Source organism: Anser cygnoides, chromosome 1 (genome assembly GCF_040182565.1).
Source record: "Anser cygnoides isolate HZ-2024a breed goose chromosome 1, Taihu_goose_T2T_genome, whole genome shotgun sequence".
In the NCBI taxonomy this organism is placed as follows: Eukaryota; Metazoa; Chordata; class Aves; order Anseriformes; family Anatidae; genus Anser; species Anser cygnoides.
Window position 1 is genome coordinate 126,640,873 of NC_089873.1, and position 17,892 is coordinate 126,658,764.

General features: G+C 38.8%; 1 protein-coding gene across 1 annotated transcript in view; it reads right to left on the reverse strand.

Moving 5' to 3' along the window:
• Positions 1-17,892, reverse strand: part of PDK3 (pyruvate dehydrogenase kinase 3) — a 60,575-nt gene that overhangs the window by 17,452 nt on the left and 25,231 nt on the right. The window contains exons 3-5 of the mRNA XM_048046002.2: positions 10,024-10,095; positions 2,243-2,427; positions 430-519 (exon numbers count right to left, since the gene is read on the reverse strand). Coding sequence (XP_047901959.1) covers positions 430-519; positions 2,243-2,427; positions 10,024-10,095 — 347 coding nt within the window. The remainder of the gene's footprint in view (positions 1-429; positions 520-2,242; positions 2,428-10,023; positions 10,096-17,892) is intronic.

Consider the following 17,892-nt stretch of genomic DNA (forward strand, 5'->3'; position numbering starts at 1 on the left):
TTACCTAAAGGCCTTACTAAATAAATCAGAAAATTGCACATTTTCTCAAATTTCTTTAGCACTGGTATTAAGCAAAAACAGTAGTAACTTCGAACCTGTTTCTAAATATTTTGGGGGAAAAAGGCATGTACATTTTAATAAAACATTTAGATACTTAATCTGATATTTGTCTCCCTGCTTCTGCTAACATACCAGAAGTTTCAACATTCTTAGTTACCAAGCCATTAGAAATTCTGAATAAGCCATGGCTTTATTGTAAGCAACTGCAGAGCTTCCATTTCTCGGTATTTCTTTTTCTTTTGGTTACTGTTTTAAGTGCATTGAATCAATAAAAATCACCTTCAGTCTTCTGTATCTGAATAATACATTTATGCATATTCTAAACTGTGAGTTTTTTAATCAACAAAAATACGAACCCAGTCTCCTTACCTTTAACCACCTCTGCCACATTACAATTAGGGTCAATACTTCCAATATGTTTGGGGTGAGCAGGATTAATGTCTCCTCCAAAAAGAAGTGCTAAAAGGAAAAACAAATAGCAGTGACTTGTCTATTATGCTTGAGGCAGCACAGAAAGTTTAAATCTGATATCATCTTGATCTTACTGAATAGCACGTCATTTTGTAAAAAGATACGCCTGCAAATTGTCAGAATCCTTGTTTAGGAAAGCTCTCGGCAGTATGCTCCCCACTCTGTCTTTTGCACAGGGTCTGGCATTCACTAGACCCTTCACTGAGAGATTTTAACTCTCAAAGACGCAGAAAGATTTTACACTTTTTTTCAGAAGTGATTTTCTGCTGCTTTAGCAGTTAAGCAGATAAGAAACAGAGGCAGTATGAGGTAAGCAAAAGACAAAATACAAAAGCTTTTTCTGTTCCAGTAATGATGAGCTAATACATTGGCACACTGCACATTGCAGAACCACACAAGAGACAGTGTCAATAACGAAACAAAGTGCAAGCTATATAACCTGTATCCAAACTCTACTTTTCAATTGTCCTTCTCAGTGCTTCAAGATTAATTTTTAGCATCAAAGATGGATCACTAACATTGGTTATCACAGGGAACTTGTACTAGATTAAGCATCTACAAGCTTTTTAAAGTTTCAACCACAGGACAAGGCATTTTAGTTCAATGAAATAAGTTTTATACTTCAGAACTAATGCATGTTATGCTCACGCTTGGCCTAGGAATTCTATTAGGATGAAGCTTTTGTTATTGTTGTAACTCTTACAACCCTAAGAGAGCCTTTTAATTTTTTATTCATCATTTGTCTGCCCAGTTACTAGAATAAATGGCATATTTATTTCACTGCATGCTTTGGCACATGAAAGCTACTTGTACAGAGACAGCATGGCATTTGCTAGTCTCATAAAAGGTTATTGGAAAGACACACAACTTGTAAAATACCTTACAGTGCATTACTCCACTTTTGCTCTCCATTACCTGTAGTGCGCCCATATTCTAATAGCCCATAAAAGCAGAATACTGGGCAGACAATGAAGCTTTAGTGCTAAAAGGTACAAGATACGCTAAGAGATCAAGATTGATCTTAACTTTACATAGATCACTTTCTGCATGGCTGCACATAATGGTTAATAGGAGCTGTGCAAGTAACTCCTTTCACTCTGTAATATGAATATGAAAAAGTTTATTAGTAACAACATAAAGCAATGAAATAGAACTCAATGACAGAAGAAAACTAATTCAAGTATTTATTCTTAAACAGAAAATAGGGAGTAGAGGGAGAAAATGAATATAATTTAAACCTTTAGTTAGAAATACTCAATTTGTATTAGTTAAAAGGCAAGGAAGTCTATATAACTTCCTGACAAATTAAGCAAAAAGATACATAAATTATCTCTGCACCCTCACATTTGATTATGAAATAAATGCCAACTCTACAAGCTATGCTGAGAGAATTTGAGCAGAAAAATATAGCTACTCTGTTGTCTAAAAATACTTCATGTAACACTATGCAAGCTGTCTCTGCCAGCAAGATTAAAAAGTGACAGCCACGCTGACAAAGCCTGACAGTTCTGGAAGAAAGCATACTGGTGGTTTGGATTCATTTCTGATAGCTGTGAAGTACCATATTAACCTGTTGCCAGTATATTTTTTACCATAATTAGCACAGAATATTAAGAATTAGTCACAACTACGAAAAATACTAAAACAAAGCTACGGCTTCTTCAGGTTTACAAGCAACAAGCTCTTGAAGATGAAATAAGCAATTACTTACTGTGTTGGTTAATAAGCATACGGAAAGAGATGCGGTTGGTGTAGAATCTATCTAGAAAATACTGGATGTTACTGCTAACAAATGGATCAAAGCCATATTTTTCCTTGTATTCAATCACCCCTTGCGCCATGGTTGGAACCACATCATTGTGTCTGTTCCTGACTTTAATTAAAACATCTAAAAAGCTAGAGGAAACAAAATTAAAAACAGATTGTTAAAGGTATAATTAAACTCAATCTCTCACTTCTGTTTTCAGCTCTCCACAACATAACCATTTTATCTATTTGCTATCCCACCCAGTAAATAAAACACAGTCATACCTAAACAAGCCTATTTAAAGAGAAATATTAGGTCAAACTCTTAACTCACAAGGTCTGTGAAATTTTTAGGGTCTCAATTTGAATCATTCCTTCCCGAAACATCCCTTTAAACTAAATCTGTTCGCTATTAACTGAGAACAAGAGATTTCCTTTTTATATGCACCACAGTAACTCTCATTCTCTGTAACTAACGGTAGCTGGCAGATTGGAGAGGTAACTCAGAAAATAGTACCTTACTGCCCCATATAGTTTCCTGACAAATTTTACACTTCATCATTTCTTCCCAAAATTCACCCTGTGCAGTGTAACTTTTGAATGCATTTCTTTACCTGACATCTATTCTGAAGTTTGAATGCTGGGATAGGTAATTATTATCTGTATGACTTCTGTTCAGTTTCCTTTTTACACCACTGGATGGCAGAACACATACAACGGTGCTCTGACAGATGTCTGGTAGCAGACAGGGGCAGTTTTAGGATACCACTTCCTTTGTTTTTAAAAAGTACTTCTCTTGAATCAGCTTGGGGGATTTTTGTTTCTCCTGCCAAGGCAGCTCTACACTTATCTTTAAAGTGCTCATCGTTTTTATTCCGCATGCAAACTCGTACATACTTTAAATATTAATAGCTTTTAAAAGCCTAGACATGGAAAAAAATCAGTGCTACTCAGTTCTGCTATATTCTATAATATTAAATGATATTAGCACTACAATGTTTACATGATCTTGTTAGAAAACACGGTGAAATGCAGCTTTCAGAAGAAAACAAAGCTGGGAGTCTTGTTGGGCTATGTCTCCATCTGCAAATCTACAGACTTGGCTTCATAGTTGACTTTAAGAAAAAGTCAGATTTATACTGAAAAGAGATGTATTATTTGCATCAAAAGCAAAATATAAATATACACCAGCTAAGGAAGGAAAGAACACTAAGATCACAAAAAGTAAGAGACTACCAGTTAGTCACCACGTTTAAAGCACATGCTTCGTTCTTGTTCACAACCAGTTAGCCAAGACAATCGTTTGATGGTAAAACATATGCTTAGCTAGTGACAAGCTTTTAAAATTATTTCTACTGTACCAGCTCCAAAGGAACGTAGCATTAATATTTAATACTTTTTCATCATCTTTGTTCTGATCACCAGTTTTTGCCCATATATTAACAAGCAATTCAGTAGTCTTTCAACACTATTTTGTTGCATATAAAAGGGGAAGTTTTAACTGCCTAAATCTCCCTGAAATTTTTCACAGTACAGACCAACTGTTCCCTATTACTTTCCAATCTTGCTGGCTGCTTCAAATATTTTAATAAAGAATTTACAAACCATCTAAGTTTTGATCCTTTATGATCCATAACCACTGAGATCGGGTATTAGCTTTCCAGACAAGACTACTGCCTAGCTATTTTATTCATGCTTTGTCTCCGTTTCAGAGCAACAAGACTGGCTTAAAACAGAGCTGAGAAGTAACACTTATAATCATATCTGAAAGATAACAACTGACAGCACTCTCTACTAGCTGCTATTTGCAGACAGCTGTGCTTTTCATTTTTAAGTAGCTCCACTACCCACAATATATACAACATGATGCTTATGTGCTCCACGAGGGCACACTGTTCGCAGATATCCTGCTACTAAAGTGCTCAAATGCACTGAGCGTGCTGGAAGGGCAAACAAAGGTCTGGGTTGTTTACCCGTTACAGACCAGCAAACCATAGCTGAAGCTCAGTGTGTAAATGCACACGGTAAAGGAATTCTTCACTCTTACAATGATATGACAGCCTCTTGCCCTATCTTCAAAGATAACTGAGTTCACTCAAGTGTTCCCCTAAAGTAGATGCTTTTAAATGACCAAACATATCAAAGTATATATGCTAATTTCAAGGCAGTGGGGCAGAAACCATAACACATTTCCTTCCACTCATTCCTTACCCACTCCCCATCCTGCACACACCTGAAAGGCATTTGAAGCTTACTATACTCAAACCATAGGAAGCCACATAAAAAAATCTTAAGTGGTCATGGGACTGGCTGAGAAAAGTGAACTGCAAAATAGCTCTGAAAGTTTTATTTAGCAATAAATCTCTAGAAAAATTCTGTTTTGCATTTACAAAACTACAACGAATAATGCTGTTGGTTTGACAGAAGAGAAATTACTAATATGAAGCTATTTCAGTCAACTGAACTTCGGTGGCTTCTGTATTAACAAAACAATGTTTGTTACCATAGCTATTAAATAAATTAAGCCTATGCATTCCTGTGAAGATAATTAATGAATGTCAACACAACAGTTATTTTTTAAGTCCCTAATGGCAGTAATATGTATTATTCTGTTTTGATCTATCAGGACAGTGCAAGAAAAGTAATTTTAAAAAACACAGTATAAAGACAAAAGGGAATTTTTGCTATGCCCATTTTATGGATAGCATTATCTGAAAGGTTGAAGAAAAACTGATTAGTGTAGACAGCCAAACATCCCTTTCAATAGAACAGACATTTTATATTATGTATATATATACACACACACACTTTGATTGATAGACTGCTCTTTTTTAAAAAGTGCTAGCTACCTGGTAGTTGAAAATCACCAGAAAGATGAACTAAATTCACACACTGAAAGATTTCCCTATTAAAAAGTGCAACTATTTTCAAAGTGCAAAACACTACGTGAAGTAGCATTTCATATTATTTTTAAGTAACAAAACACCATGTGCTTATTCCAATCTACTGCAATAGTTATTTCAAATTGCTAACAGAATTGCTGTTTTAATCTTTGTGCTGCACAAGGGAAAGTTATTTTTTTAATTACTAAGTTTCATGTTTGTGCATTATCTATAGACATATTCAGTGTATTACTTCAGTTACTCTTGATTCCAGAACACTTTCTCTGACACTCTACCACCACAGGGTGAGCAAGAAAAAAAAAATCAAAAGAAACTCATGGGTACAGGATGTGGTGTGTTTGTTTTTTCTTTTTTTTTTTTTCTCTCTCCAATGTCCGTATAAACACCACTTATTACAAAACCTTCTGTTTTTGAAAAGCAACTTCTGCATTCGCATGTTCATCTGGATGCATACTGACACCACGGGGAGTTCCAAACACTTCTGCCAGCTTACACACTCTACCAAATGTGAGCACCTTATCTTAAAGCTTCTGCAATCACATTATTTGAAAGAAATGCGGCAAGACTTCCTACCAGACCCCTCTGTACTTTGAGCAAAGATATTGACTATTATTATCAAAAATTCCAGAAAGGTCTGACAACATTGTAGCAAGTCTTCATCCAGTCCACTAACCAATAGAACACGAAGAAACTGAAGCACCCCTGATCCTCTGTAGCACAGAAATACTGTGACAGAAAAATCCCTTTGAAGTATTTTTCCCCATGTTCAGAAAAACTCATGACTAAGCATCTGTCCTCAAATTTATACACTAAGAGCACAGGTAAGTTGGGCTACTCTGGGAAGCCATTACTCAGCATTAGCATTGGTTTAGCCTGCACTTACTCATACCTGTTCACCCCCTGTATTGCGTTGGCACTGCTCTCCTTGTGGGCCTCAGGGCACAACAGTTTAGGGACTGATGGGGTTGAAAGAGGACTATTTTTCCACTAGATCAGTTTCCCAACTCATTTCACTGTACGGCTTAGCAAACAGCTATGCCAACACATGGATAACATCTACAATCCTGTATGTTGATACGAAGAAGGGATTCCTCAGAAGGAGACCCTGAGCTCTGAGAACACCCAAGCAGGCTCCCCAGATGAGCAGAGAGGTGACACAAAGTCAGAGGGAAGTTTTACATTCAACTAATGCTGTCATTCCACCATTTCAGAAAGCATTAATTGAAGAACCACCTCCAACATCAATACATCATGCATCTTACCCTTCAAAAGCCATGCTGCCTGGTGGTTGCCACCAAAAAAACTCACTACTGCAAGAGGTCCAAACTCTGAATCAGTTTGCAATTACTTGTGCTAGAAATTGCTCCTGAGGACATATGATCCTGGAGACACTGAGCCCAGCTTGACTCTGATAAATGCTGTGCAAAGAAGGGTTAAGCGAGACATCCACACATTTGCTAACGAGTATCAGAAAACCAAAAAGCCATGAAATATTTAGAAAGAAAGTAAATCCTGGTCTGCAAGGCTGCCTCTTGCCAACTATTGACTGAAGCAGATGGCATTGCTCTGTTCCATCCAAGAGGAGCCTGTAAGATTTAGTGATCACGCTTGGAATGACAAAAACTTGTATAATGAGTAGCCCTGGGTCATTTTAAGGTATCTGGTACATTTTCAAACTGCAGCAAGTTCATTTCTGAAGACTGAGACACATGTATTTAATTTTCAACTAAAAAAAAAAAACAAAACAATTTGCCTGCTGTAGAAATTGTACTACTATAAAAAAACATCTAACCCAAACTTCAGAAAGTACTCATCATGTGCAAGCTAAAGCTCTGCATTCTAAAGGTTCAGACCCACACCCACAGTCAAGCCATCAAGCGACTGACACTGGAAATCTGAGACCTACCTGGACTATGGGACATCTGCCCCTCAGCACAAGCTGGTTGGTGGTGACACTAGAGTATTTCATTTGCTGCACGGTATTCGAGGACAAGTATAGAACTGTGATCAGATCCTTAAGGGCACATCTATGTTTATCAAATGTGTTTAAAAGAGCACTTTAGCTCTCTCTTCTCTCTCAAGCTGCTGTAACAGAACCTTAAGTCCACCCCAGCTAACAAAGAGCCCAGAAGGTCCCAGATAACGGGTCAAATTCTGAATTCATTATTATATGAAGTTACAAAAGCAAAGTGTTATATAAGCGTCACTGAAAAGAGTTCCCAATATTTTTCCTCCTACCATACAGTCATAAAAAGGGGACAGGGCTATAGAGCAGCAACATGGGACACTGGTAGAGAAGTTGAGAAATTGTTAGATTTATCTGTTGGATTATTACAAATGAAATACGGACACAGTTGTTGAGAAAATTTTTAAAATAATTGCTAATTACAGCTCCATATCCTGTCAGATGGCATGGCTTTCAGAAAGTTAGGAAGAGATGACACGCAAAAGAGCAGGAAAGTAAATCTGCCTAATCTTAGGCAGCCAATTCAATATCATCAGTAAGAATAAATTGGTCTTTAATTGGATAATGTAGGTTTTGCATCTCTTCATAGGCCAAACTCAGTATAAAAGACAACTCTTACTGTCTTTCGGACTATAAGTATAGTTGGACTTCAGTAGTAGTTGGACTTCAGTAGGCAGCAAAAAGTTCCCAGTGTCCTTACTACGTGTACTTAAACACACATAATAAGATTTCTGACATCTTCCAATTACTGTAACAAAAATTACACTGATGGAGTAAATATTTGGTTCATCATATTTGATGTATCATACTGATATAGAACATCTCACAGAATATTTCACATTAGTTCATGTCAATGTCAGAAATACCCATTACCACTATGACAATCACATAATACATCTAGTAATTGTGAACAAACTCCAAAAACAGATCTCCAAGAAAACTGTTGATCAATCTTTCACATACCCCATAAGTAAATATATATTTAGTAAACTACCTTGAACCTCTGAAGTCTGTAAAACACCGACATTCAGTTACCTAACTACAGAACATCTAAAATGGTACAAGAAGCTTCATAACTACACTGCCTCCATCTGCACACCCAGCATCTTATAGGCTTAACGGGACCTGTTATGCTTGCCAGGCTCACTCAAATGTCCAGGACAGCTTCTGTCATCTCAAAGGGAAACCGAAGTTCTGGTAACTGAGTTCTACTCACAATGCACTAAGTCAAACAGTAGGAACTCTTATTGCTAAGATAGTCAAAAACTTGTCCCATCAGCAAATACACCGTAAATATAGAATCCCCCGAAGTAACAGTTAGAAATGGTCAACATGTTCAACTAATTTATCCAGTACAGAATAACCATGCCTAAAACATCACTGAAAAGATATCCAATGTGTTCTTAAAAGCTTTTAATATTAGAAGCTTTTTAATATTATCATAAGGCCTCCTCAAACGGTCTTCTTCAGTTTGTTCTCACTAATATTATTCATCTGTACTTTTTGCCGTGTGTACAGGTCTCAGCTTTAGCAAGTATCAGCCTCTTTCAAATACTCCACTTCCTCATTTAGAGTAACCAATCAGCCCTTATTATAGTGACTTCTTTTTTGTACGCTCAGACTTCTAGCACTTTGCACTTCAAATCTTTTTTGCCAGTCCAAATGACTCCCTTCAACATTTCTCAGGGGTCAAACTCCATGCTTCTAACTCTTGTTCCTTTCCCATCAATACTGTCCACCTGTGTTTTAATTTCTTTAGCGGTAGTACCAAGAACTGAAGACAGTATTCCAGCTTAGGACTCGCACTGAGAAAATTGTTACTTTCTCCTTGTTCAATAGCACTACAGTTCATTCATTCAGTCTGCAATCCTTATGGCTCTTTCTACAGTTCTGCCATGCAGGCAATTGGGTACTCATGCTCTTGAGTTTCTCTTGCATGCATTGGTTTACGCTTAAAAAAATAAAAGTAAAAAGATCTCAGATAATATTCCCACAACCAAAAGAGCATACTGTCTAGCGTTACCTAACAAAACCCTTATTCAAGCTAACAAATCAGTTAACATATCTGAAATTAACAGTTTATTCAGTTACATTAAACCAATTAGGTGAAGACAAAACACCATTTTTGCACAGGACAGGCAGTTTGTTGGACTGCAAAATGTTTTAAAAAACACTTCCTTCCAACACTATCTGATCAGGTAGAATATTCAGAAGCCCAAGTTTGAAAGACAAGCTACCTGAAGATAATTAATCAACAAAAAATAAATCTACAAGAAATAATCTTTTCAAACAAAGCTGACTGCTTTACAGTAGAAGCTAACTACAGAATTAATCGTATTTTTTCTTTAATCTCTGATGCATATGCATACTGCTGCACTACCTTTTCACTTGCATATGTTTGTGTGTGTTTTATGAACAAATTTCTAGAAAACATTCTGAGGACATTCATATTATTTCGTTGATAAAGAAAATTAAATATTCCCTTCTTTTCAAAACATAACTAATATTATTCAATGAGGTGGCTGAATATCAATACCTGAAATCCATTAAAAAACCTTTCAGATAATTAACAATGATTGATACATCAAATTTCTCTCAGTATTCGACCTGTTAATATACATTACATACAACAGAGTACTGAGCTCAGTGAATAACGCTTATGTCTAAAACATCACGGAGGAAACATTTCATGCTATTTCTTAGCCTATCAGGCTGCATAAATCTAGAATACGCTGGTTAAAAGCACTTAGATTCCTGTATTCAGCTCCTGGTTACAATTTCAGCTTTCACTACATGAATTCTACATTACAAATAAGATCACTATTATCCTATGGCTAAAAAAAATTAAAAACTGTCACAAAGAAATAGATTACTCACTCATCCAGAACATGAGGATCCTCAGGACTTTTATTTTCGTATTCTAAAAGCTCGAGGAAGCTCTGCATATACCTGAAACAAGCAAAGAAGATAAAGAAAGAGTTAAAATACTTAAAAAAAATCAGAAGTAATTTAGGTTTAAGTCTTAAGGATACAACCTCATCTGAAACAACAGTAGTGTAGCACAGACATCTGCAAAAGCTATAATGAGGAGCAACACTGTAACAAAGCAACTACAGTACAATACTTTTAAAACTCAAAATAATGTATCATGTTCACTTAAAAACTATCATTTATGTCCCTACAGTCCACAATTCAGGAAAATGAATCATAGCATTTAGGTCAGACATCCAACACAAACAAAATAACTACTGAGGCCTAGAGCCACAGAGGTACCACACTGGCCCCAAAGAAGATTTAAGGGAAAGCACCAACCACTTAACATGAACATGGCCAGCCCGCTCTATAGGAAACTCACCCAACACCAGTGTATAAACACCACTCACTACTCCACAACACTTGGCCTGAGGACAAGGCTCCCCTCCCTGAAGCAGGTACTCTAAGTAATACAGATGTAGCTTTACAGCTTAAAAAAAATGCGGACCTGTTTCTTGGTCTGAATTACCCACATAAAAGGTAGGGCTTCAACATTACCAGAAGAAGGAGCTATCACTCCTCTTCCCTTTTGTTCTCCCTTTGTTCCTGGCTAAGCACTGCCACTCACATTAGGGTAATACTACTGCTAATCAGATGTTTGTGTAAACAACTATAGCTTGCTGCAATGACAAAACAGTCAGCCAGATAGTTCTCTTTTATTGCTCCAGTACATGAAAACAACTCATAGGAAGGTCTGTCTAAAGCTAGCTTAAGAGAGAAAAGATGACCATAAAGCTTAATAAGTAGGCTATGAAACCTCACCCTACGCTTTCAAGTTGCAGCCAAGTTTAAGACAGCACTGCTGTCCAGATGACTCCCTCCAGAGCCCTGTGCTGCTACCCTATCACCATTTCACTCTCCGCCATTGCATGACAGTGCAATTAGTATTCCCCCTTCCTTCTGGGAACTGCTTGGATTTAAATCTGGATCAGTAGCTGATCTTACCTCAGCTGGCAGACCCAAAACAAAGGGTGCAGGGGGTGCGCATAGCTGAAAGCAGACAGCAGGCAGGTAGGCCTATTGGCTTCAGCAGCAGTGCACCCCCTACCATGAAACCAGCATCCTACCTGTGAGTGCCCCGGTTTAGCCACAGTTTTAGGGCAACACTGATGGGGAGAGAAGTTATTTCAGAGTTATTTCAAAGTGAGCGTCAGATTGTAATGCCAAACATTAGAAAGAAAACCTAGTAAGAGCATAATGCAACTCCAATCCATTAGAAAGCTAGCTTCACCAACCTACAGAATATTGGGTATTCCAGGGGAAAAACGAGTTTTTAAAGGTCTTAACCATATTTTTATGGGAACAACATATTAGAAGCAACAATATTTCTAAGCAAGCAAAAAGCTTAAGAAAAGTGGTAACAATTTGTTATGAAAGCTTTTACTAGTGACCTTAACATTCAAAGTTAGATATGAAGTGTAGCCAAAATGTTTTAAGTAATGCCAGGGTTGTCATTCTGTATCAGAAGTGCTGGGGCCAAGGGAAGGGAGCAACAGTTGCAACAGAAGTGATGAAGAGCAGTGATTTAAGACAGGGAACAGGCATCTGACCTTGGGCTGATCCCAGCCAACAGCCAAACACCCACACAGCTGCTTGCTCACTCTCCTTGCCTGATGCTAGTGCAAAGCCAGAAGGAAGGTGAGAAGACTTACAGGTCAAGATAATGACATTTTCACAGGAAAACAAAAGCTGCAAGTGCAAAGCAAAAAGAATTAATTCACTACTTTCCAGCAGCAGGCAGATGTCCAGCCACATCCCGGGACGCAGGGCCTCAGCATGCACAATGATTGCCTCCTCCTTTCTTTAAGCTTCTACTACTAAGGCCAATGGCACATTGTAATACTCAATGTCCCTTTGGACATCTCAGACCAGCTGTGTCCCCTCCGCATCTCCTGCCCACCCCCAACCTACTCGCTGGGGTGGGGGACACGACAGCGTGGGAAGTAAAAGACAGCCTTGTCATTGTACAAGCACTGCTCAGCAATAACCAAAACACTGGTGTCATCAACACCTCTTCAGTCACAAATCCAAAGCACAGCACTACACGGGCCGCTGTGAGAAAGGTAACTCCATCACAGCCAGACCCTGTACAGCAACAAAGCTGAGATCAGTTCTATCAAGTGCTGAAAACTGAACATTACCCCACTGCCCCGCCAGAGCACAAGCAGTCTTTGAAAATCCCCCTGTGGACGATGACTGTAGTCTTGCAGAAGTCTACACACAGAGGACAAGAAGTGCAACTAGAGTGACAAGGGACAGGAGCACCTTTCCTGTGAGGAGAGGCTGAGAGGGCTGAGGCTGCTCAGCCTGGAGAAGAGGAAGCTCGGGGGGATCTCATCCATGTCTGTAAGTGCCTGCAGGGAGGGTGCGAAGAGGACAGAGCCAGGCTTTTTTCAGTGGCGCCCAGTGCAAGGACAGGAGGCAATGGGCACAAACTGGAGCACATCAGGAAGAACTTCTGTACTGTGCAGGTGACATGCTGGGATCTTTAACAACTGCCTGCGCGCAGCCCTGGGCAGCCTGCTCGGGCAGGGGTTGGAGCAGGTGACCTCCAGAGGTCCCTGCCAGCCTCAGCCAGTCTGTGAGTCTGGGATAAGGTTATCATGCAGAACAGTGTTAGGAAATGAGTTTGTCCATGGAAATCATGCAAAACTTCTGGAACAGTCCAGGACTGCTTCGATTGAATTGATCTTAGCCTAGGCTACAGTAAGGATTTTTCCACAGAGTAATATTTTCAACATGGTCGGTACAGTAACATCAGCTCCTGTCACATTGGATATTTTCAGCCTACTACAACCACCACAGATAACTACAGAAATCCCCCAAACAGTGAGTTACAAGTTCGGCAGGTAGCTGATGTGTCTAGCACTGCATTTTTTAAAGCCTGTTCTTCTACAACACTAGAAGAAAAGCACCAGTTCAGAACCACCACCACAGCTGCTCCCACAAAATCAAGAAACTGTCCAGGATGGCTTTGGGGAACAGACAGTAACTTAGTGTAGCCAAAGCCCACTGAAGATGCATTCCTGAGAAGCGCGAGATTTAGCAGCTTGAAAGATACTGAACAGTACATAAGGTCCCTGCATAGGTAGAGCTATGTAGAGGACAGACAGGCAGGGGAAGAATCATCAGGACAGTCAGCTGGAAGAGGGACTGGGTTTCTGAAAGAGAGAATGAGAATTAATCTTCTTTGAGAATGCGTCCTTAAATGCACTCCCTTTTCATTCTCACTGGAGAAAAACAGCGTTACTTTCAGAGCTCTGCTGCTACATCTGTGAAACCTAACACAGAACATATCTATGAGCACCCTCACTCCTTTGTTTTGAAGACATTTTCTTCAACATCATCTTCCTCATACAAACCAATGTCAGTCAAGTTAATCACGTGTAAAGGACGAAAAAAGATATAATGATTACAACTAGCAAAACACAGCATTAACCAGTAAAGTACCTCCAAAAGGAAAGACGGGGGAGTGTCAGACGGGGCAGTGAGGCAATTCAGGGCTTAGGTTCTACGCAGTGTATCAGAATTTCAGATCAGCTTCTGACTTCTCACTGAACCAGGCAATCTCATGCAGAAGGAACATTTACGCCTATTCCTGTGTCCAATTTTCCTGTAGCTCTAATGAATATATGACCCTCTGCAAACAGGCTTTATTACCTCTTTCAGTTTCCTTGACCGATGCTCAGAGTATACCTAAGTCATCCAACCCATGGTTATCTCAAAGAGGAAACTGATTTCTGGAGTTTTTCTGGGTATACAAAGAAAAGGATATTCATGGGGCAGCCTTTTCTTGCCACTTTAGTTAGGAATGAAAAAAGCCACATATCTTGACCCAGTCAGGAAGACCACGACCGTCAGGCCGGAGTAGTTCCCTCATGCTATGGGTTGTAACATATCAAACAAGAAAGCTAAGACTTTCCTTTGTAATTAAATATTTGCTACCTTAAATCTGTTTGTGTGGGGAAAAAAGGCAAAATATTTGATTCTACACTGAAAAGCAATCTACCCAGAAAATACCTGCCTGATTACTGTGAAGCAGTCTTCTTCTGTTCCTCGAACAACGGTTGATCTCTTGGTACTCAATGACTGTGTCTCCATCAGCACCCAAATCTAAACCAGCAGTACGGTTTTGAAATGAATTCCCCAATAATCCTCCCTTAATCAACACTGCTTACATTTGCAAACTGGTTTTGGCACTAGAAATCAGGTTCTTCTCAGAAGAAACTACACTAGGAGCTGCTGTGGATGAGCACCAAATGTGTCAAAGACAATACAGCCATCATGACCTGAACAAATGAGCAGGACAAACTGCTGTGAAGCTTTCTAGCACAAGCAGAGCACGATACGTGTTTCTCATGTTATACAAAGGTCCAAATGCTGTAGGCATTAGCAAGTTTGCCAACAACCACCCCTCCACTCCTTATCCTTTCAAGTCTTCTTCCTGGCTTGAAATTCTTTCCCTTCCTGCTTTAATTTATGTTGCCATCCTCCTTGTTTTGTGGAGGCCTGTATTTCTTCTCCTTGCCCTCTCCATTTTCCCCACACCTTCAGTATATGCTTTTTCATATTTTTCAACAATAGTTTCTACCTCCCAGGAGCTGGGTTCCAACTCAGCTTTCCAAGGAAATCACAGAATCTTTGAGGTTGGAAGGGATCTCGAGATCTTCTACTCCAACCCCTGTGCACAGTCAGCTAGAGCAGACTGTCGTAGACTGTATGTCTGGTTGAGTTTTGAGTAACTCCACAGATGTACCTTCCACTTCCTCTCTGGGCAACCTTTTTGTGGTGTTTGATCACCTTCACTGTGTAAAAGGTTTTTTTCTTCTGTTCAGATGAAATTTCGTGGACTTTAACTCGTGTCCATTGCCTCTTGTCCTGTCACTGGGAACTACTAAAAAGAGCCTGGATCCCTCGTCATCATTCTCTCTCATGAAGTATTTATACACACTGATATTATTCACCCCTCTGAGCCTTTTCTTCTCCAGACTGAACAGTCCAGACATCTTTCTGAGTATTTCCAAAGAGATATACAGTGTTCTCAGGCTCTTCCCATATGAAAGATGCTTCAGTAAATCTGTATCATCAGAGAGGTGACACCTTCTCTGGTGGCACAGTAAGTCAGAGAAGGTTATTTGGAAGCTACTGACCCCTGCCATCATACAATATCCTGAACGCCCTGGTTCTGAAGATGCAGGATAATAACCGCACTTAAGCAGCAACACAGCAGGTGCTTTTTACTAGAGAACTCTGACCAGGAATCTTGAACATCAGCAATTCTGTGCTGATGCTGTGTGTAACACAGCGATGAATGTTTCTGGTACGGAATGTAGCTGATACCTGATTTTTATGCTACTTGGATTTGATTGGCTGCTCACTACTACTAGTGTGCTATATTGAGATCTGTACATTTTATTTGCTTATTGCCACATTGGTCTTAAGACTGCTGCCCCTGGAGTAGTCAAACTACTCCTGTGTTGAATGATCAGCGCTTCGAGTAACAGGCAGGGGCAAGCCAAGTGTTTCTCTCCTCTGATGGGGCAAGTAATTGTGCAGAAAACTGTCTCAGTCAGAAAAAGACTAAAGCAGGTCTCAACCAGAAAAAAGCTGCCAAACATGGTCACCAGCCATCAGTGGAACCAGCAGGCAGAACAGCTTCTAAGGTCATTATGCTGCAGGCACAACACAGCACCACTGCGGAACTGGGAGTTTCTGAAACAAAGGAAAATTACACAAACAAAATGCTCTAAACTAAGTAAATGTATCAATATACTGAAGTGGTTTGACTTTAATCTCTGTGGTGATGGAGAACCTATGGAAATAGGCAACGCTATTCCTTTATATAGGGTTAGCAACAGTATTTAGATGTGTCTTTCTGATTCTGAAGTAAATTGGTATTACTTTAGAAAGCCAAGTTCATTAGCACAAGCAAGTTAGAGAGACCAGTTCAGAAGAAAGGTTATTAACTTCAATATGAAGTTATTCAAATGTCATCACTTTATTTCTTCCAAACCACAGAATAAGTTAAGTTGGAAAAGACATAACCTGAAGTTAAACAAATCTAACCCACTGTACAATGCTTATGGATTATATATCATCCAATCTGGGATGTTGTAATACCCTGTGTATTAGCCCAAGTTTCCAAATAAAAACTCAGAGCTGCAAGAGCCGTACATTTTTTTTAGTTGCAATTTACAATTTTTCAAACTGCTTACATCCCTTCATTCCTTACTTCTCCCCAAACAGCCCCAAACTGAAGAAACTAAGAAGTAAAAATGTTTAAAAGGAAATTTATAGCCCTGATGAACTGTAATAAGTAACTCACAACACTATCTTAACAACCACCAATAGGACAGTTTACCTATCAGTGCAGAGCCAGCAATGCAGTATACTGCTATGTCAGTTAGCACGTGTAAAGTATGTCATTCCCTTTTCATACAATTCATCTATTTCCTTGAATTTTCTTTTGATTAGAACTGTAGGGGAAGATAAGGGTAACTGAAGGTTGTAACTACAGGATTTATCAAGCACTGGAAAGCAGAACTGGCCATGTTTTAAACACAGTTCACATAAAATTACCAGCCAGCTAGAATAAGAGAGAGAAGTATTAGAATAATGGACACTTTGCTATACTATTAGTAAATTAATACAACAAGACAGAACACAATCTACAAAAAAATAAACGAAATAAGTGTCAGTTATATTTTGCTACTTTCAGTGACTCATCAAAAGCAGGAATCCAAGCCTATGCCCTTCAAATCTGTTGTCTTTCTAGTCCTTATTTCTTTAGCACAATCCACCACAACTCACTGGGCAATCTGTTTGTTTTCAAGCACTCTAACCTTGTTCTTTTGTTAATTGCCACAAGGTAGACTGAATTCTTGTCAGTCTGCCAAATGCAATAATTCCAGAATGCTACATTTCATACATGAAATCACTGTAAATGCCCATAATGCCAACTCCAAATTTTAACTACCACTCCCACCCTCCCTGGCCTTTTTTTTTTTTTAAAAATAAAAAAATAATGCAAGATGCCTTTACTTTTTCTCCACATGTATTTCAGTAAGATTTTCCTTTAGAATCTCTAACACCCAAGCATTGATAGAACACATTTCCATGGTAACAAATTCGTTAGCATAGTCTGAATATAAAAAAATAGAGGAAAATAATTATTAATCCTCAAGCTAATGATTTCTATAATGCATCTTTTCAAGAAGATAAATAGAATTTTATATTTCTTTCCAGGAAAGTACTAGAGTAGAGAAAAATCAGGGTTAATTAAAATAGGAATTACAGATATGACAGAGTAGCAGCTCGTTGTGACACCTTCACAGTTACTTTTGGTATTTCATAAGCCCTGACCTTATCCGTTGGCTTTATCATAACTATTTTCTCCACATCACGTTAGTGATCATGTCCTTTATTAGGCAGTTCTGCCACACTCCATACTCTGCATATTCTATCTAAATTTTAGATAGAGTGTCCTCTCAAAGCGGACCTAAAAAAAGGCCCTCTTCTTTAGTAGCGGGAAGTTGGCCATTAATTTTGAATAACTAAAATAAGCTGCTGATCCCTACCATGCTGCTTGTTGATTTGTTATTTGGAATGACTCCACTTTGCAGCCAAAACACATTAAAAGCATTATCATTATTTTCATTCATTTTCTTCCTTCTCTTGCTAATTCATGCAAAACATATGTGCACGCAAAGTTAT